Source organism: Spea bombifrons, chromosome 6 (assembly GCF_027358695.1).
Source record: "Spea bombifrons isolate aSpeBom1 chromosome 6, aSpeBom1.2.pri, whole genome shotgun sequence".
NCBI classification, from domain to species: Eukaryota; Metazoa; Chordata; class Amphibia; order Anura; family Pelobatidae; genus Spea; species Spea bombifrons.
In genome coordinates this window covers 30,098,587-30,124,247 of record NC_071092.1, presented here as the reverse complement: position 1 = coordinate 30,124,247, position 25,661 = coordinate 30,098,587, and the positions used below count along the sequence as shown (strand labels likewise).

General features: G+C 40.0%; 1 protein-coding gene across 6 annotated transcripts; it reads left to right on the top strand.

Moving 5' to 3' along the window:
- The first annotated feature begins 10,707 nt into the window (after window positions 1-10,707).
- Window positions 10,708-25,058, top strand: SLC35A3 (solute carrier family 35 member A3). Of its 6 annotated transcripts, none has more exons than XM_053469696.1 (8): window positions 10,708-10,784; window positions 17,347-17,551; window positions 18,122-18,276; window positions 19,900-20,022; window positions 21,670-21,841; window positions 22,713-22,831; window positions 23,854-23,987; window positions 24,498-25,058. In XM_053469696.1, the coding sequence occupies exons 2-8, from the start codon at window positions 17,365-17,367 to the stop codon at window positions 24,586-24,588; spliced, it is 981 nt and encodes a 326-aa protein (XP_053325671.1). In that variant the 5' UTR covers window positions 10,708-10,784; window positions 17,347-17,364; the 3' UTR covers window positions 24,589-25,058. The 6 variants fall into 6 exon arrangements, with proteins under 6 accessions (XP_053325671.1, XP_053325670.1, XP_053325668.1 ...); XM_053469695.1 differs by having other exon boundaries at window positions 17,344-17,551; XM_053469693.1 differs by lacking the exon at window positions 10,708-10,784 and adding an exon at window positions 14,173-14,300 and having other exon boundaries at window positions 17,344-17,551.
- The last annotated feature ends 603 nt before the right edge of the window (window positions 25,059-25,661 follow it).

The window sequence follows — 25,661 nt, the reverse complement described above, 5'->3', positions numbered from 1 at the left end:
TAAAGCAAATGTGATTTGGTAAACTGATTTGCTTAAAATGGAAATTTATACAACTTTCATATTTTCATATTTGTAACTAGTAAATTATCCTCCTAGGCATACCATAATAATCATCATAATTAACTGGAGCTTGCAGTGAAACACACCAATAAAATGTATAAGTTAAGGTAACTATAATAAATGGATCATGTCAATTACCCATTTGTCATTACTGCGCAGTAATATATTTCAGTACGACAAAACTCATGCCTGTAATAATACCTTCTGTAAACAATGAATCACTTCAGTTGATACATTATGTTAAATTATTTTACACTAAATACATTTTTTATTGAGCAAGGTCATATATCCAAGACAATGATACGTTGGCTAGCAATCAGAATGTGCATCATGAACATAGTCAAATGCAGCTAAAAATGTACATATTTTTAAACTATAAAATATAATGCCCTATACTGGCCCAGCTGCCTAAGCAGCAGCCTGTAGCCTGTAGGACAGGGCCAGGTCTTCTATCATTATACATACCAACCCATATATACCAACTGTCCTTAATTCTAAAGGACAATTCTAACAACCACGCTTTTGTCCTTACTGACAGCTACCTTGCAAAATAGCCTGATTACTGGGACTGTCAGCAGAATTTTCATGCATAATATCCAAATTGGATGCAATGCATTCAGAAAAAAACCACTTGATGGTGCACTAGGTGGGTGGTGCTTATCACACCCAGGAAAGTTGGTATGTATGGCGACCCTCCATTCCAAATGGCGGAGAAGCTTTCAAAGAGTCCTGTCATAACCATCTACAGAGGGAAAAACCCTAATTAATTAGAATAATGATCTCATATAGTGTGAGCTACTTACCATTCATTATAGTTTAAACATTTCATTGTCATACAGAAACCTAGCACTTTCCAAATAGGATTTAGATGTATATTATTAAGTAATCCTCTAGTTTATAACATCAGGATAGTTCACAGGACTCCCGTCTGCAAAGCAGACACACACCTAGACATATTCTGACTCATATTCTTGTAAAAACTTACACTGACTTTTTATGTGAACTTGCACATTAAAGCAGTTGTTAAAACACGTCTTGGGAGTCTCCCTTACAAGTCTAAAAAATAATAAAAAGACGTCGTTAACTTTGTTTCGATTAACTGTAACTGGCTATGTTATGTTGCATAGTGTGAAGGGAAACTACGGGAGAGTGTGTACATCAGAAATGTTATACATTTCCAGGGCTCAGGGCGAGTGGAAGATGTGGGTAGCATCTGTGAGCCCTAAATCCCACCTTTACTGGAGGTGCCTCATCCTCTACGTTCCTTTTCATCAGCTGAGGACAGAGCTACGGCATCATAACCTGAAATCACAAGGTCTTGTGCCATACAGGAAGTCTATTTTGATATGCCCCCTAAACAGCTTTAACATATCAACAGCCCTGCCAAGGACATTTCCTTATTCCTGATTTAACAACGGCAGAACCTCCTATTAGAGGGGTTTATTCACTGAATTGTTAGTTGCGGGTTAGATGAATTGTCCTGTTGAAGGAAAGGCCAATTAGGTCATAAGATAATGGTAATGAGGTGGGGTTTCTGGAATGACTTTTCAGAATCACTTTGTCAGGTTTTCTTTATGGTAGAGAACCCTGGGAGTGTTCTGAAACGTCTCCAGACGTTCAGTGCCATAATGAACATTAATGTTGCTCAAACTCACCAGATTAGATTAAATCCCTTATAGCCAAGAGGATTTTACAGCCGTCACTCTACTTCTTCAACGCTGGTTATGTGTTAAATTGCCAAAATCTCTTTAAATATAGCAACCAGATGTCCAATTTAAGCAAAGATGTGTAAAACAAGATTTATCAGAGAAATACATTATCTTAATATGGTCCTATGACTCTCTTTGTCCCATGAGAAGTTACTTAATTGCAAAACAGACAGTCCAGTAGAAATATTATTGGAAATTCTTAATATAATATGCAGTCAGGTAATTAGCCTTACTTATAAATGAGCACATGCTATATTTTATACTTATTCTACGCTGTGTCTCTAGGTCAGACATACACACCATACATTGCACGTTCCAAACATATAGGGAAATTCCAAGCCCTATTAGGACTTAAATAGAGTCATACCCACTCCGCCAAAGAGACAGTACATCACCACTGTACTAGCAAATAAAACTATTTTGTATACAGGAGAAACAGGTCAAAATATTTGTTAGTTGTAGAAACCCGAGAAGTTAGATTAAAATACTTTCCGATACAAAACTTGGCTTAACCTTCAAATAATTGAGGACACCGTTGTGCCGCACTTCAAACCACTGAACATGATTACGTCTCTTTTTTTTTGCATTTTCTACATATGAAAACAATGTAGACTGTTACTAAATACAAACGAGGGGGTTATAACTGGGGTAATAATGGACACATGCGACATAGATAAAAATATATTATTTTTTTGGGTGGAAGATTTATCACAGACAGCAGTTTTATTGAATTATTTTGCCTCACAATAGGCTTCCATCAAATTGGACCCAATCATCTGCCATTGTACCCGGTTAGTAAACCCAGGCATATAATGATTATGTTAACTCGTTGCTGGCATGATCTTGTCACTTAATGGCAAAAACACTTTCCCAATCATTGACATTCATTTATATAACTTTATGGGATTAGGTGATAGCTAAAATATTTTTTCATCATACAACTGTGTGCCTCATCTCTTCAGCATCGCAGCCATTGCATTGATTTGCTTTACATAAAAAGAACAAAAAAATCATACATTTCAAATCCATATCTGGGAAATACATATTTGTAATTGTTAAGGATATTACATATGCTCTGGTATATACCCCCATCTGCTGGTCATAGTTATTTTTTGTCCATTGGATTTGTATACTGTGATAGTACTGTGACATTGCCTTATATTGCCTTAAAATCATTTATATCTAATCAAAACGTATAGTTATATTTAGAACACCCCTAGCCCCTGGCTATTATTGTAAGTTCCTGCTTGCATGTGGTTAAATGTGTATTTAATATACCGTACTTGTGTGATTCCAACAAGATTGGGTTAAATAGAAAAATTATCTGAGGCGTTGTTTTCAGATGGAGATGCTGAACATTAAATGTAAATAAAAACATGGTCCTGGTGCAACCTTTATAAGATAATCTTATCGCCTAGCAACAAGTAGAATGGGACAGTCAACAGGTACATTTCATTGATTAAGCGCTACGTAAATTGTTGGCCCTATATAAATCACATATATTACTGGGCTGTAACTGCCACAGGTTAAAAGGGGCAGTTACCTTAGAAGATGCAAGTAGAGGGAGGCACTTGAGTGCCTGGTGGCAATGCTTCGGATGTGACTTCAGCACAAATACAACCATTGACCTTGCCCTAGACGTCAAGATCCTAAATTATGGGTTTAAAACATTGCACTAGAAGGATTGCAAATAATCCCACAATGGCGTGATTATCAATTTAAATGTTAACATTTTAGGTACTTTTTAAGATGTTCATTACGAAACACTAAGTGTTTGATATGTATGCAAAAGAACATGTTAGTGAAATTTATCTTGCTTCAACAGCTCATTTTATCTGACCAGGAATCAAGGCTGGACTTGGAATGAAACCAGCCTCATGTTTTTTATTGCGTGGCCAAGCTCTTGTGTCCACACGCCACACCCCCTATATATACTTATTTGAGTAACACTATTTGCCATCCATAATTATTTTTAAAATTATATTTAATTCTTCCTTAATAATAACAGAATACCACATTCTTATTAAAACCCCAGGAACCTAAAGTGTTCACACCAACATCACAAGCAACATGTCCCACGGTGCCCCCTCTACAGTTGGAGTGCCATATTTGCCCTCAAACAGACACTGCTGCCTCTCCAATCAGAGGTGTAACAAAAAATGCCAGGGTCCCTGTGATTGGAACCCCCAAGCTCCTCCCACACACACAATAGCACACCTATACACACTACATACTTACATATGCAATTACAAAGACAGTAACATACTAATATACATACACACACACATACAGTTACAAATTTTCACAATGACATACCTACACACACAGTATCATACTGACACACACATTGTAACATGCATACACACATACAGGATCACACTTACACAGACTAACATCCTTACACACATGCGTAATGACATACACACATACAGCAACAAACATACTAACATTTATTTACTCCTACACAACCTTTGTTGCCTCAGGACGGGTTAGGCCGTTGCCAGCTCGTGTGCTCCCTCAAGGTAGATCTAGCAGAACGTTCGGGGGGAGGTGGAGCTGGTGCTAGGGGTCCATGTCTCTACTACCGTGGGGTGATATAATGTATTTTGCATGACCTCGCTGGGTGCTTAAGGCCCAATACACTAGTACCGATTGTACCCCAGTACCGATTGTACCCCACTAATAGTGGCCCTGGACCAATGTAGCGTACAACAATTTCAAGGGATCTGCACACCCATCTCACCTTAGCTAAGGTCTGTGATCATGACATCACCATCAGAAAGACACTGGACAAAGGTGAGATTACCAGCTGAGTAGCAAGGCAGAAACCAATGATGTCTACTAAGAACATAAATGCTCATCTGGCAAAAAAAACAAACATGGATTCTCCCTCGAGTTCTGGATCAACATTCTCCAGATAGATACGAGAGAAGTAGAACTTCTGAGTGACTTTGGTTATGTTTTGCTGCATCAGAACGTGTACAACTTTCTACCATTAAAGGAACCGTGAATTCCATGTAATATAAGAGAATTCTACAATGTCAGGTCTACTGTCCTTCAGCTGAAGTCCAAGCGACTCATACTCCTTGACTCTGATTTAACACAAAAGAAGGTGTACATGAGAATAGTAAAGAAAAGTAAAGTTTTTGTGAAGTCTATGCAAAGTAAAGGCCGCAACGCCCTTGAAATGTTGCAGCAGGATCTGAAAGAAGCAGTCCATGCTCCGAAACCCACAAATGTCACTGAGTTAAAGCAGACCTGCATGAAGAAGGCAAAATTCCCCCACTGCTCTGTGCTAGAATTACCCATAAACTCGAGATGTGTGTGTGTGTGTGTGTGTGTGTGTGTGTGATTACAGAAATTACTGCCAAAGGTAGTGTAACTGGGTTAGAGTTTATGGGGCAATTACTTGTACACATTGGGACATCGTGTTTTGTGTAACTGAAAAATAAATGACATAAGAATTGAAATTATGTGGTATACGTCTTCCCGGAAGCAGCTTTATATCTACATTAATATTAGGTTTTGGTTGATGATCCGATAGCCTTGAGTGCCTTAAGTATACAACGCAGAAAACCAGGAGTCCGTCTAATACTATTCCACTAATAGGCTGCTGAACAATCTTAACCCCTTAACGTCCATTGCCGGGTCAGGCACGTCATGCAAAACGGTCACTTAACGACCTATGACGTACCTGACACGTCATGAGACTTAAACAAGCTTAGAAAGTGATCAACGATCACTTTCTAAGCTTAAACGGTGTTGCTGTAATGCCTCGATGTCGAGGCATTCAGCAACACCGAGATCGGCATGATGGGCCATGTCTGGCCCCTCCCCGGGGCGTCAACAGCCGCCATACATTGTATGGCGGCGGACGCCCGTTTTAAAAGCGTTTAGGAGGCGATCAACGATCACCTCCTAAACGTCAATGGTGTCGCTGGAATGCCTCGTTCAGGAGGCATCCAGCGACACCAAACACTTACCTCTGGGTGGGCTGTGACCGCTCCGGAGAGCGGTCACAGCCGCAGCTGCACGTTGTCTTCGCCATCCGCAAGATGGCGGCGGCCCGGGAAAAAGAATTATAAAGTTTTAAAAGTTGGCTAGACGGTCTCCAGACCCTCTAGTGAACTCTGGCTCCACTTGCAGGTTGAATACAGGTACTGCATTCAACCATACAAGTCAATGGAGCCCAGCTTTCTAATCACTATGTGATTAGGAAAATATTAAAAAAAAAAAAAAAAAAATATTAAAAAAAAAAAAAAGGAAAAAGAAAAAGCTTAAAAAAAACATGGTAACATTTAAAAATTATTATGCTTTAGAGGAACTATCCAGTTCCAGCAAAATGTAAAAAAAAAGTCCAAAAAGAGTAAAATAAATAAAATAAAAAAATAAAGTTTATTATTATGAGCAAGTGCTAAAATTAGCACTGACATGGAAAAATTTAAATAAAAGCATTTCAAATACCCAAGGGGTGTCTAATTTAAAAAAATGAATGGTTTGATGGGGTAAATTGGAGTGGCCGGGCTCAAAGATAGGGCATAGGCACAGACTGACCAAAATGGGGAAAAAAAAGCGCACTTCCAAAATGTGGCATTTTAACCCCAAACACCAGACAAACCCATACATGTGGGGTATGACTGAACTCGGGAGATGTTCCTGAATACATATTAGGGTGTTGTTTGATAGTGACGTATACCTGGAGCTATAAATTTATACCCAAAGTATAATTTGTGTGAAAAAAATACAAAACAAAATACTACCACAAAGTGTGGCAAAGGCTGGTGGTAGAATCTGATGCATGGAAAGGGTTAAATACTACCATTTTAAGTACCTTGGGGTGTCTAGTTTTCAAAAATATATGGTTTTATGAGGTAAATTGTAGTGGCCAGGCTCAAAGATAGGGCATAGGCACAGACTGACCAAAATAGGGGAAAAAAAGCGCACTTCCCAAATGTGGCCTTTTAACCCCAAACAGCAGTCAAACCCATGCATGGGTGGTATCACTGTACTCGAGAGATGTTGTTGAACACATATTAGGGTGTTGTTTGATAGTGACGTATACCTGGAGCTATAAATGTATACCCAAAGTACAATTTGTGTAAAAAAAAATACCAAAAAAATACTAACACAAAGTGTGGCAAAGGCTGGTGGTAGAATCTCATGCATGGAAAGGGTTAAAATACTAGCATTTGAAATACCTCGGGGTGTCTAGTTTTCAAAAATATATGGTTTGATGGGGTAAATTGAATTAGCCGGCTTCAAAGATGGTCCTATTAGGACATGGGGGCAGAATGACCAGATGTAAAAGTTCCAAGTTAAAAAATGTGCACTTCCTAAATGTGGCGTTTTACCTCCCAAACAACCCAACAAACCCATGCATGAGGGGTATGACTGTACTCGGGAGATGTTGCTGAACACATATTGGGGTGTTGTTTGAAAGTGATGTATACCAGGAGCTGTATATCCATACCTGAAGAGCAATTTTAGCGATAAAAAAACACAAAATAAATTACTACCACAAAGTTTGACAAAGGCTGATGGTAGAATTAGTGCATGGAAAGAGTTAAAATTGTAGCATTTGGAATACCTTGGGGTGTCTAGTTTTCAAAAATATATGACTTGATGGGGTAAAATGCATTGGCCGGGTTCAAAGATACCCGAAATGGTACATGGGGGGAAGAATTACCAGATTTGGAAAAAATGGTTTTGAAATAGCAAAATGCTACTTGTACTTAATGCTCCATAACGTGCAGAAAAAAGCAAAAAAACATAAAAACATTGGGTATTTCTAAACTCAGGACAAATAGTAGAATATATTTAGTAGGTTTTTTCATTAGCTTTTTTGGATGAGTAAAAGATTTTTGGGGTAAAAGTCAGAAAATGTGTTTTTTTTTTACATTTTTCATCATATTTTATTACTTTTTTTATGGGAAATTAGATAATATGATTAAAACAATGGTATCTGAAGAAAGCCCTTCTTGTGCTGAAAAAAACAACATATAATTTGTGTGGGTTCACTAAATGAGTGAAGAGAAAATTACATCTAAACACGAACACCGCAAAAGTGTTAAAACAGCCTCGGTCCCAATGGTACAAAAGGTAAAATACAGCCTGGTCCTTAAGGGGTTAATAAGCTGACTGAGACCCATGACATATTAACCCTTTTAATTGGCTGTGATGAAGATTTAATGTAGTGACTAGCTAGTTGTAACTAAATGGCTCCAATACCGGTCATCATAGAAACTCTGACTTGCCAGATAAACTTATTAGAGCCACCTGTATTCAAGCAGGGACATCAAGCACAGCGACAAAGTCATATTAGGGTAAGGTGTACTTCCTCCTAGATTTTGTTTGTATAGTTATGGAAATTACCCAATTTCAGGTGTACCAGCTCCCCAATATGCTGTCACGTACATGACACATGGCTTTGTCAACTCACATGACTGTTTCAGTTCTGCCGATACCTGCCCGGCCTCTGGGTGAAACTGTGTCCAAATAGTGATGTCCGGATCATGAACGAATCGTTCATTTGATCCGGTTCTTTTTAGTGATCCGGATGAATCGGTTCACTAGACTGAACGATTCATTTGTAGCGATTCAGTCTGTGAATCATGCAGCTGTAACCTGATCCTAGAGCTGTGAGTGATCTGCAGAGCACTCAGACACAGACTCTGGGGTCAGGTTACAGCTCATTAATTCACACAGGAACGATGACTCATAGAGTCAGAGAGTAGTTCAAAGAGTCGAATGAACCGAAGAGTCGAATGAACCGAAGAGTCGAATGAACCGAAGAGTCGAATGATTCGAATCTTACAGGGATCCGAATCTTACAGAGATTCGAATCATTCAGAGAATATTACTGATACCATACTTTTATAAATAAAGACATTAATAATGTTCACACTGCCCCCAGGATTTAGATTCCCCTGAGTTTGCCCCCATTTACCTATAACTGCACCTACAGTTAACTTTATTAAATTTATTAAATTAACCCTCAGTCATCAGCATAAAATTAACCCTTATACCCCATCAACCATAACTGCCCCTGAAATTAACCGTAAAGATCCCATTAACCATAACGGCCCCTGAAATTAACCCTAAAGACCCCATTAACCATAACGGCCCCTGAAATTAACCCTAAATACGCCATTAACCATAACCGCCCCTAAATTAATTGCATATTCTCCAGATAAATTACCTAATAAATTGGTATGGTTGATGGGGTCTTTAGTGTTAATTTAGGGGCAGTTATGCTTAATGGGGTGTTTAGGGATAATTTAGGGGCAGTTATGCTTAATGGGGTCTTTAGTGTTAATTTAGGGGCAGTTATGCTTAATGAGGTGTTTAGGGTTAATTTGGGGGCAGTTATGCTTAATGGGGTCTTTAGTGTTAATTTAGGGGCAGTTATGCTTAATGAGGTGTTTAGGGTTAATATGGGGGTAGTTATGCTTAATGGGGTGTTTAGGGTTAATTTAGGGGCAGTTATGCTTAATGGGGTGTTTAGGGATAATTTAGGGGCAGTTATGCTTAATGGGGTCTTTAGTGTTAATTTAGGGGCAGTTATGCTTAATGAGGTGTTTAGGGTTAATTTGGGGGCAGTTATGCTTCATGGGGTCTTTAGTGTTAATTTAGGGGCAGTTATGCTTAATGAGGTGTTTAGGGTTAATTTGGGGGCAGTTATGCTTAATGGGGTGTTTAGGGTTAATTTAGGGGCAGTTATGCTTAATGAGGTGTTTAGGGTTAATTTAGGGGCAGTTATGCTTAATGGGGTGTTTAGGGTTAATTTAGGGGCAGTTATGCTTAATGGGGTGTTTAGGGTTAATTTAGGGGCAGTTATGCTTAATGGGGTGTTTAGGGTTAATTTGGGGGCAGTTATGGTTAATGGGGTGTTAAGGGTTAATTTTAGGGGCAGTCATGGTTGATGGGGTGTTAAGGGTTAATTTTAGGGGCAGTCATGGTTGATGGGGTGTTTAGGGTTAATTTAATGGTGAGGGTTAATTTAATTAATTTAATAAAGTTAGCTTAAGGTGCAGTTGCAGGTAAAGGGGAATGTAAATCCTGGGGGCAGTGATTATTAATGTATTATTTATAACAGTATGTTGATATTCTCTGAATGATTAGAATGCCAATGAAGGCAGAGAGTCGTTCAAAGATCCGGATCTTACAATGATCCGGATCTTACAGTGATCCGGATCTTACAGTGATCCGGATCACTGTAAGATTCGAATCTTTGAACGACTCTCTGCCTTCATTGACATCACTGGAGGCAGGGGGGAAGATTCATAATGAAAGGGGCGGGGCCAATCGTTAGTGTGCCTGCACGGAGTTACTGGAAAACAGTAACTCCGTGCAGGCACACTGAGTGATCCGAAGATCCGGATCATGAATCGGATCATTTCAGTGAACGAATCGAAATGATCCGATTCACTTTAATGATCCGAACTTCCCATCACTATGTCCAAATCCCCAGCACTCAAAAGGTTATCGTTTTGTGATGCTTTAAAACCGGCCATGACGTATAATGGATTGCAAGCTTTTGAAACTATATAGGGCGCTTCTTTAGGCGTATTATACCAGCCATATGTTCACACATTGTAATAATAGCAACACTTCCTGTTCGTCTGGCATGTCCTCATATACGTACTTAGTACATATCTTATATACCGCCCGTAGCGTATTCCGTCAGCACAGCCCATGTAACCCCTCCAGGAAAGCTACGTCGACTTATTTGCCGCCAGTAAATAAGCAAGGCGTGGCCAAGCCTTTTTTCGCAATGAGCAGGATAATGCACGTCAACAATCCCTCCTCCCAGCGTTGACCACCCTTGGATCCTAACGCACAGAGGGCGTAGCTACATCCGTGATGGGCGTGGCTACATCCGTGATGGGCGTGGATGCTGCAGCAGGAGGCCACGCGGGTATGGCTTGTACTTGTTAGGGGCGGGGCCGGATCCCGGAAGTGCTGTGTGTATGTGTCAGGCTGCCGGGCGAGCGAGCTGAGTGGTGGGTCCGCTTGGTACGTATACACTGCTCTTATAATAAGATATGTGCATGTATGTTCAGCTCCGTGTTCTTCCTATAGTGGCTGAAAGACATGTGTCTCTTTTAGTCCCTGTACATACCCTGTCTATTGCCAGCGTCTGTAATATGTTTATATTTCTGAATACACGAGAGTTTAGCGCCAATTTAATCTCAGTAAATAGCCGCTATTGGTGCTGGCTGGGAGACTATATGCAGCCAGTGTGATATGTGCGTTTTGTTGGCATGTGGGCCCAGAGGGAGAACTGCAGCCAAGCTTTACTTAATGATTTACTAGAATGGAGCTAAGGGGTGTCCCCCCACCCCCCCCATGTTGCCATGTCTGATTGGTCAGGGTTAGTGTGAGGTCATAGGTTAGTTCTAATGTGACAAGTTCACAGAAGATAACTGTTTCTTATTTAAAATACATCCCCTTAAAATCGTGTCACTTCCTGACTTTAATTACGTGTTACGACTGGCTGTAGTGTCCGGCGAGTATCCTACTGAGGAGGCTGAGGGTTTGGAGATAACCCAACTACAAAGGGGCATTATTGTAACTGATGAGCTTCAGACGCTTTATAAATTAATAGAAAAAAAACATTTTGATCTTGTTAGATGAGAAGCTTCTGATCTGCAATGTAGGTTATTCGAGATTGCGGTTTGGTGTGTACCCCCCACCTGTGTACAGTAAGCCCGGTAAACTTAATGTGATACTTTGGGGTCCATTTGCTTAATTTTTCATCCAGGGGGGCTGGCCCTGCATGATGCATAGTTCAATGGGTTAGGAGACTGAATTAACTATACATCCTACAGGGTCAAGCAAGGTCTTTCTACAGCAAAGGCAAACTGGGGCAGCCCTTCTTAATGCACAGCGGCCAAGGGAATTGAAACCACAACTCTTTCCAATTCTCCTTGTCAACTGTCCCTTTAGTGAATAGACCCATCTGTGTGCTGAAAGCCCTGCCTTTACAATCCATCACCTGTGTAGCCTTTTTAACAATTCGGTGGGGATTTTCTTACAGGAACCCGTATTCTGCTCAGCATTGCACTGCTTGCCTTGTTGTGTAACAAAGTGACGTAACTGATGTCCCTTGATTCTTGGGGTCAAACGACCGTTACGCCTGGTTACTATCCTGACATGACCCACTACATCTTATAACATGGAAATAAAAGCCCATGTTTACCAAAGCAGCACTTGGGCCAAGAATCTGAGTGTGGCTTCCATAAGATGCTTATAGAACTTATAACGGAGTTGTGCCGTGGACAGAAAATGCGCACAATTAGTAAAGATGATAGATTTATTGGCTACCTGAATGGCATTAGATTGCAAGCTTTTGTGACTACTTAGATCTCTTCTTCATGAATATTATCACAACAGGGCATTCAGACAATCGTCTCCTGCACTGCTTGTTGTTGATTTTCCCGGCTGGTGCAGCTGAACTGTTTTTTCGGTGAATGTTATTGTTATCACTTCTTGTAGACAGTTCCCAATATATTTATTATTTTTACTATATTTTATTTATATAGCGCCAACAATTTGCACAGCACTTAATAAAGGAAGGAGCTTCAGATTGCATACACTTCAAGACAGCTGAATATCAGTTTATTGCACATGGTCTGAAAAGGTCGGTAAAATCTACCAACAACCAATGATCAGACATATAGGAGCCATGAGATGTCATGGAGAAAGCCTTATAGGAGTCATGATTTCATTTCCCTTGGAGTTTGTTAAATCCTGCCACATAGCCTTATCTTACATTAGGATTAGTGCTGGCAGATTAAGTCCGTTACCACCCAATAATGTGAAAGAGAAGATAATCAGAAACTGCCCAACCTGCTTTTCTTCTACACACTAAGACGTTTGTGTGCGGAATGCAACCTGGTCCTTTCAGACTTTGAATACAAGAACTGAACACCGACAACCTAAATGAACCAGGAGCTATATTATCCCCCTTTTTTTTTGCCTTAAAGTAAAACTCATTTAAAAGGTTTGTGAATGTAAATTTCTTGTCGAGCGGCTCGTCGTTGTCATCTTAATTGCTCAATCGTTTGGACAAAAGGATCTACGGACAGAAGTGTTCAAAAATGGTTTACATTGTAGTGTCCCTTTAAATGATCCTTTCTCTTCATGTTGCCAAAAAGTAGCTCCTAGTTTTGGAGAAACTATTCAAAATACAGTGATTTAATTTATTGTAAAACCATGCCACTGTGATAAGAAACATGGGACTATATATGTGATATGCACGCATAATGACATGTTTCTGCACTGCTACCTTTTCAATGCAGTACAGCGATTCATCATTTTATTGATAAAGCCGGGGCTGGAAAGACAGATGTTAAAACATTATCATTGCCACTTATATTTTCATAGATTATTGATGCGTTTTCCCTCCTCGGTATATATGCACTCTATCTACTTGTCACAGTCGACACAATTCACACTTCGTTATGTGATTTAGTTTACTCCTTTAAAAGAGACAGTCTAGTGTCCCTGACACCCCTACTATAGAGGAGTGCTTATTAACAAGTACTCTGCAAGTAGCCCTAACCCTCTGAGAGTACATTCTTCCATTAAAACAAGCACTTACCCTAGAAGTTGCAGTCCTGCTGCAAAAGCTGCCCTCTTCCTCTATAATCTGGCATTTCTTGCCACTGATTGGCTGCTTGAACCCGTCAATCACTGGCAGGAGAGTGCTCCTATGGAAATGAATAAGAGAACTTTCCACACGTCCACAGCTCGAGGTGAGTTCAGCCAAATACATTGACGACATTTACTTGGGGGGGGCAAATGCATTGGAGAGGTTCCTGCAGACCCCCCCCCATGCATTTGAACAATAGATCACACAGCGGTAAAGTGCATATGGTGACTTTAAATATGCGTCCCTTTAAATATGTAACTTTTATTAAATAACAATGATTTTCATTTCTGCATCAAAAATGATTATTATTCTTTGTTAGATATAGTGTATCTTTATCTCAGAAATCATGGTCGGGATCAGTTTGAAAGTGTTTGCTTATGGGAGAGTTGGATCTAGCCTTATCTTCAGAAATGTTTTGGCTGTAATTAGAGCTTTTGTAGCTTTGCCCTCGTGCCATTGTCTTGGGTTTTTGTGTTGTGTGTACAAAGACTTGCTGTTTGCACTGAATTTGCTGCCAGCGCACAGTACATACGGATGAGGTTTGTAGCATCCTGGAACTAATGCTTTAATGCTAGCAGCTTTAAGGTTCAGTCTGCGCTAGACCATAAACCAGACCGCCTCCATCCAAGCGTGTACACTGCAGACTTTGTCCTCATTTATACATGCGCATACACAAACCTATGAACAATCTATGTGATGTCAAAGCTGCTCATCCGGCATGTTTACTAGTCGGAGTGGATTTATTTGCCTGCTTGTCTTATACAAGCAACTTCAGGAAATTCTGCATTTTCTTTTAACTTCTTGAGACCTCGGACATTGGAATGCCTGACAGTGAGCAAAAGGACACAGCAGCAGAACCCGAGTCTACACAATCTGTAGGTATTAATTTGGTTCTCGATCATGGATTTGCAAAGATTAAAAGCGTTAAAGGCAATAAAAAGAATCTCCTTTCAGGAGTTGGCCACCACCTTACTCTTTAACCATTCATGGATGTTCATTGGGTGCTCAGGATTATTAGTTGTGTGATTCCATGGTAATTGGGTAAATTGTAAACCTTTAGTTGCTTTTCTTCCTCAAAGTCAATCCTTTTTTCTGTCTTCAGAACATTAAACGGGTGGAGAGCATGGGCAGCACGTGGTGAAGCCCATGCCACCACCTGTCTAGACTACGAGCTGTATCCTTCTTAAGGTTCAAAGCTCAAGTACCTGGTATTGACTGCTACAGTAATCCAGTAATGCTTCGTATTGATATGTCCCCATGGGGAAATGTTTTATAATATTTTTAATGCCTCTGCTTTTTACACCTGAGTTTGCAATCTTGTTATTCGGCCACAATACTTGAAAATCCTGGTCTATGGAACTAGAGAACTTCCTCTCATCAAAAGTTTTTCATACTTGCTGCTGGTAGATCACCAGTTGTGAATGATGAGTTTTGATTGGTATTATGAAATAGACCTCTAAAACGGATGAAACGTATAAATAGGTGACCTATTCATTTACTTACCTCCATTTATATAGCATTTTACAACATACTGCATTTATTTCTTTTGAATATACCTTTTATGATTGGCGACACCAAACACCAAATTTGTTAATAATTGTATTGATTGATCAAAGGAAATCCCCCCTTTTCTTTGTGGGCAAACACCATGATTCACCTATTTATATGTTTCTTTGGCTTGCACGCACAGTGAGACGCGTGGGGTTGCTTCACAGCACCTTATAAATATCTTTGTGGCGGATGGGGACACCAGTGCTTATATACATCCTTTATAACAGTGGTGCTCAACTCATGGGTCGCGGAGGGTCAGGGCCGGACTGGTGGCATACCGGGAAAATTTCACTTTCCTGGGGCTGCCTTACACATTCTAGCGGCAATCCGCGAGCAGCAGGCTGTCAGGACCGCGGCCGCAACAATCAGGGCCATCAGGCAGCCTCCGGTCCGGCATGTACTTTAGTATTACTCCCCGACCGCAGAGCAAGTTGCTTGATTGGTTTGTGGTTGCTGTCTGCTCCTAGTGAATAAAGTTTTTCTCTGATTGCGCCTCCCATCTCCCTGTTGCAGCCCGCGGGCAGCCTTTCCACTCCCGCATCTTTTCTGAAGTTATTTTTGGGTCGCGACTTAATGACAAAAGACAAATGTGGGTCCTGAGGATACACGGGTTGAGAACCACTGCTCTATAACACCTTAGGCATCTAAAACTGTCTGGCGTGGAAGTGATTTTACCCCATCCATGTTACGTATTACATAGTTACATAGGGTGAAAAAAGACATGCGGCCATCAAGTTCAGCCTTTCCCATATCTGTTTATTTCTTGCTGTTTCTGGCTCTTTCCAATGTTGCACAAACCCTTGACCCCAGAATGGCAGTCAGACCTCTCCTTGGATCAAGAAGCTGTTTCCCCATAATTTAAAAATGATATCCCTGAATATTATGTTTTTGCAAGTATACATGTTATGGCGGGGTCCGCAACCGCCGGTCCTACTAATCGGCTTATTTACAGCTTCACCCAAACATACCGGTTATACGCCATTCAGTTAATAGGACCTGACAAGTCTTTGTTTGAGAACGGCGCGTTTTGCACCTGTTACACGGCATACCAGGAAACGCAAAGTGTTAATAATACTTTACTGGAAACACTGGTTTCTTCTGCCTGCCGTGCAAATAAGAATAGATAGCAGGGCTTGGTTTGTGATCTGTTCAGACACCACTCCCTGTGGAAGTTGCCGTAGAGTCTGCAGTTCTACATATCAAAATTAAGATTATCTCTATCGCCATACAGGGTTTTACCAAGTTCCATGAAAAATCTCATACTTCTAGTTTTGTCCTGTTGTCTGTGGTGTGACGGCACCATATAAATGTATAAATAATAAAATAAACTGATTGGCAAACGCAGAAAAAAGTAGAGCCTGGAGTCTTCGGTGCTAAAACGTAGATTTTATTGATCCAAAGTTAAAACCATAACAAGTCGGGAAGATGGAGAACGCTGGGGATCTACCTGATTACCGGTGTCTGGCGGGGTGGGCGATTTGTGTCGGCACTTTCTCCCCTTTGGCTTCTGGATAAACCGGATGTCCTTAAACAGGCAGTTTCTGCCCCAGATTTCCATCAAAGCGAGGAAGCACCTTGTAAAGTACACAGCTTTTTCCTATATGATGATGAAACTAAACGCTCTCGCACATACAGCTGCTATTTAAACTGTCAACATTCAGAGTATTGCAGAGTGAGACCCCTTGTAAAATCACACCTTGGGTGTTGCGTGTGTGTCGGAAGCAATAAACAATATTTGTACATTTTTAAAATTAGAGGGAAGGTCTGGGAAAAAAAACATAATAATTGGGGCGAAAAACAGGGTTTTTTTCATTTTTTTTCCCAAAGCCTTATTTTTTGTCTCAAAAAATTTAAACAAAATCTTCTTTTAATAAGAAGACAACTTTTATGAAAGAAGCAATGTGTCCACATCCGACTGCCACAAATAAAGCCAGTTACTTCACTTTTTTAATTTGCAAATGGTGCTAAAGTGCAAATCTCCCCGTCCAATCCATGGAGGAGGATTAGAGGAGATCTGTTGTTTGTTTGTTTTTTTGTGTTGATGGTTTCTTCATTTATTTTGTTGTATTTGTGGGAAAGGGGGCTTTCATGTTCTCATGTATAGTTGAAATGTTCTTAACATATACAGACCAAAAAATAAAGTTTTAAAAAACAGATTTAGTTTATTATTTACTGAATAAGCTGTACTTTTATTTCAAGCATGATACTTTTATATACACTAAATTTCATGTTCCCAGTGTAACAAAATCATTTTACATTTTTGTAAAACTGGGAACATTTCTGCAAAATCTCTAGTTAAAACAAATGTTCAGGTGACGTCTACTCTGGATATGATCTGGTGACTTGATTCCCTTTGTTTTAATTTAGCAGGCTAAGCCTGATCTCGGCATGGCGTCGCACCTCAAGTATATCTCTCTGGGAGTTCTGGTCTTCCAGACTACTAGCTTGGTCCTGACCATGCGCTACTCCCGTACGTTGAAGGAAGAGGGTCCTCGATACTTATCGTCTACTGCTGTGGTGGCCGCAGAGGTACTGAAGATTGTGGCCTGCGTCCTCTTGGTCTATAAAGATAACAGTAAGTAGGGGGCATTACGGCTGTGTTGTCCTAATCAGACTACAAATCCTGTAGGCAAACTTTCTCAGTTTGGTGTTTTGCAAAGTTTTTACGTAGTTTGTTGAGCCGCCGCACGTAGGGTACTCAAGTCTTCTAATGTGAAGCATCCGCACCTTTGGTTTACTTTTGAATCCAATGTAACTTTAGCAGGTTTGCTAAACACCCCCATGGATATTCTTTGTAATTAGGATTAAATCCAACATAAAGAAGCAGCATAGTCTGTCTGAATCACCGAATATAGTCTTTCTTTACTCTCCGCGGGAAAGTGTAATTTTGTCGTTAACCCGTATTCCCAATAATAAAAGAAATGTAGCACCTCGGAAATAAATGAAAATAACATATTATATTGGGTTTGAGATGAAACGGCTTAATAGCGCTGCGCTGTTAGCCTGGCTTGCAGTCTGAATGCCTATTAAGGAACATTGCCTTCCACTTAAGAATACTCTTTGATTTTAGCTATTGTGCAGAAACCTTGCTTTTCCTTTGAACTGTTTGCTATTTCCTAGCGCTGCTTGAATTTGATTTTTACAGATTGCAGTATTCGGGTGTTAAATCGAGTACTTCAGGATGAGATCATCAATAAACCAATGGAAACTTTAAAGCTCGCAATACCCTCTGGCATCTACACGTTGCAGAATAACCTGCTTTATGTCGCCCTGTCTAACCTCGATGCAGCCACATATCAGGTACAGAGATTGTTTCCACTGCAGCAAAAACAACCGGCTGTCCTGTTTCATATATCCAGGGCCTGCCTTAGGGGTGTGCGGCAGCACAGGGCGCCATGGCAACAGGGGTGCCTGCCTGGGACTTAAATTAAATTAAAGCATCGTTGTTTTGTTTTTTAACAACTTTCTTTAACATCCTCCATATTGAATACAGTTGTTTTAACTTTATTTAACATGGAGGATGTTAAATAAAGTTAAAACAAAAAAAAAAAAACGATGTTTTAATTTAAGTCCCGGGCAGGGGCGCCGAGTGGTCACTCGTGAAGTTTTCAGCGACTGCTTGGCGCCCCTCACTCTCCGTGACTCCGTCGCGGTGCCGGCGTTTCATGCTGAGGTGTAGTCCGCACAGGGCACCAGAACACTTAAGGCCAGCTCTGCATATATCACATACTCTAAAGAGGAACCATTATCTAAAAAGTTTCAGAGGCAATCACAGATCCAATGTTTTTCAGGGATCAATGGAGCGAACTGTTTCCATACAATCTGAGAAGCACTTTGGTAGCAAACAGCTGCTCCGTGACTTAGCCGGCAGCTGCCTACTAACATTATTCAGTGCAGAGCCCCCGATATCTCCCGATGCCTGCGATCCTGTGCATCTACATGCATTCCCAGTGCATTTGGCTCTTGGAGCTTAAAATATAAGTTAGTTAATAAAAAAACAAAACTTCTAAATAAAATTTTAAAACTAATATAACCAATGAAACATAGAAAACATATATCATGTGAGCATTCTCAGTCCTCAAGGGCTGGCAGAACAAAGGCTTTCAGAAGGACTAAAGGCACTGTTCCACTTATTTGGATGAATTTACCACTTTTGTAAGTATATGTAGTTTTAGATACATAATGCCTAGCCTTGTTAAATATCTGAACGCTTTCCCCAATAACTCTTTAAAGGGACACTGCACCGACAGCCAGCACTGGTTTACATTTCAAGGGGTACAATTGCCTGCGTGCGTGTAGAGAAAGTGCTTTCCTGTCTGTGAATGGCTAGATTCTGCAGTATTCTACATGCATTTGCAATCATATGATGTTGGAGTGTTCGTTAAAGAGGACGATTAAGCAAACTTGCCTATATTAAATATAACATTTGCACAGTTGATCCCTTTAAAGAACCCCTTAACCCCTTCGTAACCTTTTGGACATACCAGTTGTTCCTTGTGTGAGAAGCCCATTAGGTCGCTTCTCCCTGCTGCTACACAGGAGATCAGGGTGTCTATTGTCAGCCTGGACTACTCCCTGTCAGCAGAAGCCACCATTGCTGACTTCCTGCTGAACAATCATGGGCGCGCCATTACATAAGGAATGCCCAATCAGGCGTTCCTTTCCAGCATGCGTCACTGCGGTCCTCCGCTGGAAGGTCACTTGAGGACAGAAGAGAACTTGGCAGTGTCTGTGTCGAGCCTGCTGGGATCTCACAATGCTCCCCTTGCTGGCTGATAACATGCATTACGATCAGCATCGCAAGTCAGTGGGTTGAGATGTCCGATGCATTACCTTGATGCTTAAACAGAGCGTAAACAGCTTAGAGGAAAAAAAAAAAAGGGTGCTGGTCTCTTAAGATGTTCTTTGGTCTTTATTTTGCAGGTCACATATCAGCTAAAGATCCTCACAACCGCGCTGTTTTCAGTGACCATGCTTCAGAGGAAACTTACGCGGAATCAGTGGATTTCACTGTGTATACTGATGGCTGGTGTCACATTGGTTCAGGTACTTGTCTTTTATAGAACAATAAGTTGGTACAAGAGATGGTTTGACTGTCGGGTTCTTGTCAAGGACCCTCTAGGTTGATACATTGTCAGGGGCAACTGGGGTATACAATGAAGCAAAAAAAGTTTGAAATCCTAAAGAAAAAAAAACAGCCATAAGAGAATTTAGTACGTCCTGTCGCCCTTGTTGCTTCATTTATTCTGTTGCGTATGTTGGCACTTTCAGAACTGTTTAAACTGGTGCCAGTACCCATTCTCTCTGCACAGTTGTGTTTGTAAATTCTTTTTTACAAATTTATATATAACCAGGAAGAACAAATCACCAGTGTTCAAAACCATACCTGCAAATGTATAGATTAAATAAACATGAATCTTAATTGATTTATATCGCACCATTGTGTTCCTCAGCACTGTACACCGGAATATGATGGCGCTTTATAAATCAATAAATAATAATAAAGCCTCCTGTTGCTCTATTACACAGTGCCCCTTTTGGATTTCTTTCTGCATATTTGTCACGCTTAAATGTTTCACATCATCAAGCTAATTTCATTAGACAAAAGATAACATGGGGAAAAAACAAAATGCAGTTTTTTTATTTCATATATAGAAGGAAAAAAGCTATCCAACCTTACCTGGCCCTGTGTGAAAGAAGAATTGTCTCTTTAGTTACTAAATGAAGCAATAAGCCATTTTTAATTGATTGGATTCAATTTCACTAGACATGATTGCTGTCAGCCTCGTTGCATATGGACAGCAATTAAATAGAACCTGCAAAGTGAAGTAGGCTAAAAAGGTCTCCAAACGCTGCGCATGATGCCGCTCTCTAAAAGCTCTATAACGGATGAGAAACAAAGTCACTGACATCTACCAGTCACGAAAGGGTTACAGAGCCATTTATAAGGCTCTGGGATTCCAGCGAACCACAGTGAGAGCCATTGTAGAGACATGGAGAAAACTTGGAACTTGTTCAACCTTCTCGGCCTGCCAAAATTCCTCAACAAAGGCAGCAACGACTCATCCAGGAGGTCACAAAAAACCCAGACTAACATGTAAAGAACCACAGGCCTCACTTGCCTTGGTTAAGGTCAGTGTTCACAATTCTACAATAAGAAATAATTGTGGAAGAATGGCATCCATTTGCCAAAAACATCTTGATGGCTGCCATGACTTTAACCTCGTCAAATTCTAGACTTGAATGCGATTGAGATGCTGAGAAGCTTGATTTAAAACAATTCTGCCATGATTAATGGGCTAAAATTCCTCCAAAGCGATGGAAAAGACTCATCGCCATCGTTTGGTTGCAGTTGTTGCCGCCAAGAGTGGCAGAACCAGTTATTAGGTTTAGGAGGGCAATTACTTTTTCACACGGGTGATATAGGTTTTGGTGAACTCTTTCCCTTCAATAAATGAAATGATCATTTAAAAGCTGCATGTGATATGTGAGTGTCTTTAATTATTTCTTCTTTGTTTAGTAGATATTGCTCAGTTTCATGCTCTGTCCAGTAATTTGGGATTGAGCACAGACATAATCTGAGTTTTATAGCGGAAAGAATAGACTGAGTAGCTGGACCCAATGGCTTATACCTGCCGTCCGATTCTGTGCTAAAGCCTTTTAATACTTGTGTGTGTCCTTTTCTCACCCCAGTGGCCCAGTGACTCTAACAGTTCTCCATCGAAAGAATTATCGGTCGGCTCTCGATTCGTAGGTCTCATGGCTGTGCTCACTGCTTGCTTTTCAAGCGGCTTTGCTGGCGTCTACTTCGAAAAGATCCTTAAAGAGACTAAACAATCTGTATGGATACGGAATATACAGCTTGGTAGGTTGTCACACAGGTCAAACGTAATTATAACGCAGAAAAGGCTTGTTCATCAAGTTCAGCCAGCTCATCACCTTAGCTTCTTTTGTGGAAAAATAATGCAAAAAAGGCAGAAACGTCTTTCAAAGCCAAATGGTTCACCCGTGTAACTTTAAATTCAGTTTTACATTTCAAATGTTATCCAATCCTTTCTTAAATGTGTCTAGATGTAATAGTACCCCCCTCTAGAATTCCATGTCTTCACTTTATTTTGCTGATGTGTCCCAAATGTTCCTGCGGTATTCCTTGCATAAAGCTGTTTCCCCAATTAGTCACTATTTTTATTTATTTTATTTATTTATAATAATTAAAAAAAATCTGCATGTTTGTGCCAAATAATAATATTTTTGCCTGAAATATAATTGTAAACATAAAAGACTAATATTCTGATTTAACCACATCAGTCCCTATTAGAGGGGGGAAAAAACACTTCTAAACACAAAAATATCATAAAACACTGTATGCCACTGTATTTTTTAAAATGGACTGCAGATAAAAGCAATAAAATCTTATATAATTTTAATTTGTCATCCAGTGATAAAAACCCATCCCGCTCTGTTTTTTTTTTTCATTATTATTTTCTAACGTTTAACAATTGTAGCTATTGGAGTAATATTTATAATAGTTTTTTTATGCAAAAATTGTTTTCATTCAAAACTGGAGGCCACGCCTGTTCAATATATTTTAAATAGACATTAATTCTGTAATGTGCCAGATAGGGTTGGGTGGAAGAGGTGCGTAGTTCATTGTAATACAGGCAATCCTCATTGCGTACTCGTCTTGTTTTTAATTGCCTCTTATTATAACAAATTGCTGATATTTTCGCTCACAGGAGTCTTTGGTGGGATATTCGGTCTGATGGGAGTGTTTATTTACGATGGGGAACGTGTGTCTAAGGATGGATTCTTCCAAGGCTACAACAATCTGACGTGGGCGGTTGTAGCTCTGCAGGTAATATATCAATAATGTTATATGTTTATACGTAATGTGCATAGTTTATAGTCCTTTTTTACTCCATTTAAATATGTGCAGCCATTCTTTAGAATTATATCCTCTCCTATATGCCTCTGCTGAATGAACGCAGCATACCTAGGTATGCCTTTCATTAAAATCAAAGTAGCAGCAGCCAATCACATGCAAGCTATTTGAACATTCATGTTTTGGTAGCATACATATGATTGGCTGCTGCTTCAGTGACTTAAATTTCCCCTTTAAATTAACTTTTACTAGTGTAACTGATCTTCAGTTCATTGTTTCAGAAAACATCTCACAATATGAAAAATAAAATTGAATCTAAGCAGATACTGCTTATTTTATTTCTGAATATTACATTTGTTAACTGGATGCGAGGAGTAATAAGTCAATAAAATTGGGAGGTCGCCGATTAGGACACTGTACACGCAGAAGCAGTGATTTAATCATTGATCCGATAACATTTTATTAGGTTAAAAGTAAATATTGTAAAATAAATCTAACTTGTAAGTGACATGCCTAGGCCACTGACATTGACGTGCTGTTACGTTGTGATATTGGGAATGCATATAATAACTGAGCAGAAAAATATAATATAAGCAGAACCTTCCATGCCAACGTTGGGTTTAAAGTCCACATTGTTATCACGGCCATAATTCCCTAAAGGGTTAAACAATCCAAAAAGCATACAGAGTATATATTATCTGGCAAAGAATGTCAAAAGCTTCTAGATAATGAGCATTAGTATTGTGATTTCAGAGTACTAGTCACGTCGCTCTTAAAAGCGGACCTGTCGTTGATGACGTCTCTCCAATGCACCCGTCCCGTTAAATCTAATCTTGTTCCCTCTGAGCTTCGTTCCTTGGTATGAATTCTGCCCCAAGGTCACGTTTAGATGCATGCGGAGCTCGATGTTTGCACGGAATTAAACCGCGTTGGATGAGGTGTAAAATGTACTTGTAGCGATTACAGTGATCTGATATATTTTCTGCCCTTTGCAGGCTCTGGGCGGTCTGGTCATCGCTGCCGTTATTAAATACGCGGATAATATCTTGAAAGGTTTTGCTACGTCTTTGTCCATCATTCTCTCAACACTGATTTCCTACTTCTGGCTGCAAGACTTTATTCCAACCAGGTGATATTTCTCTCTTTATTTCTTATTATCCGTAGAAGTGCCCATCCTAAAGCATTATGGGAACACTGTAAATAGAGGGGGGGGTATAGATACGTAGTGAAACAAAATCCTGCCACACGTTGTTTTTTCGGGCCATGATTGTGCATCCAGGTGCCTTGGTGGAGCTGGTAATGTTTTTACAGTTGCTATAGCAAAAGATGTGGTCCTCCAGTGTGCTGCCACCGGCGGGATACACGCGTTTGTGCATATGTGATTTATAGGTTGCTGGCCTTAAAGCACCGGGGCCCGTTTTAAATCCCGGTCCGTCCCTGGGTGTTACAATCAATAAACCTTGAGGTTAAACAAATATATTTCTTATAACGGGCAATCATTACCAACATTAAGTAGATGAAGCTTTTGAGCGCTAAAATAATCTGCATACTATGTCCATATCATAAGTTTTCTTTTTTAAATAAGTTACGCTCACTTTTTTTCTTTTCTTTTGTTTTTTTTTTTTACTTTTTTCCACAGTGTATTTTTCGTTGGAGCGATGTTTGTGATTTCGGCGACATTTCTTTACGGCTACGTCCCCAAACCGTCCGTGAACCCAATCAAAGCATGAGGGCCGGAGAGTGGAGAGTTACGGCCCCTTCTCTGCTGTTCCATGTTGTAGGAGGAACGGGGCAGAGTGAAGAGGAAAACTCAAGCCAGATGATGCTGCTGAGCGTGACCCAGCCACGAGACGAGGACGCTCTCTTGTGCATTGGACGCTAATTTATTTTAAAATAAAAATGATATATTTTTTTTGTTAATACTTGAACTTGGAGGTATCGATTTTACAATTTGGTGTGCAACTTTCCTGATCAAATTTTTATTTTTTTGTACGCCTTCTGATATTTAATCTTTCCATTTTTCTTTACGGTTACGAGGCTGGCGTGCCAGTCTTCGTCCGACCTTCTGTCAAATTTTTAAAACTTTAAGACTTGCTTACCAAGCTACGGGATGGGTTTTGTAAATGGCCAGTGAGTGTCTCAACAGGCTTCGCAAGCGGGGATATCATATGTAATATAAACTAAGAAAAGAAAAATTAAATATGTTTTTGTCAGACGTATCTATGTATGAATGACAAAATGATGTATAAAAGTGATTCCTGTTGCTTTACCGTGGAACGTTGAAGGGACTGGTGATCTGAGGGAGGGCCTCGCCATGGATTTTGTCTACTGCTGTGAAGTGACTTGTGTTTAAAGGAGTTCCATAAACTTTGGTGGCAATTGTACCTATGAATGACAACGCAATGAGAATATTATATTACATATATATTTTTTATGATTCTTGTTACTTTACCATTACTCAAATACGTGAATGAATGAGCTCTGCTCTGATGAGTTGGCAATGACAGTTTTTGAAGTGACTTGCGCATTAATTGCTCTGGGATCCCGTAGTTAAAGAACACAATAGGGCACAAGCTCTATCCCCCAAACTCAAAGCCGTACTCCAAAAGAATGACATTAGCAAAGTCAAGACATGTCCCTCACTGGAAACTGAAAGAATGTCTCACATGACCCTGGCACCCTTTGGGGGTTCTTTTGGTTTTCGTGATTCTTATTTTTTAAGCTGGTCCAAAAAGTATATTTTTTCCCCATACTTAAATTTAGATTGTGTAGTCTCCTAATCCTGGCCTTTAGGTTCTTTATT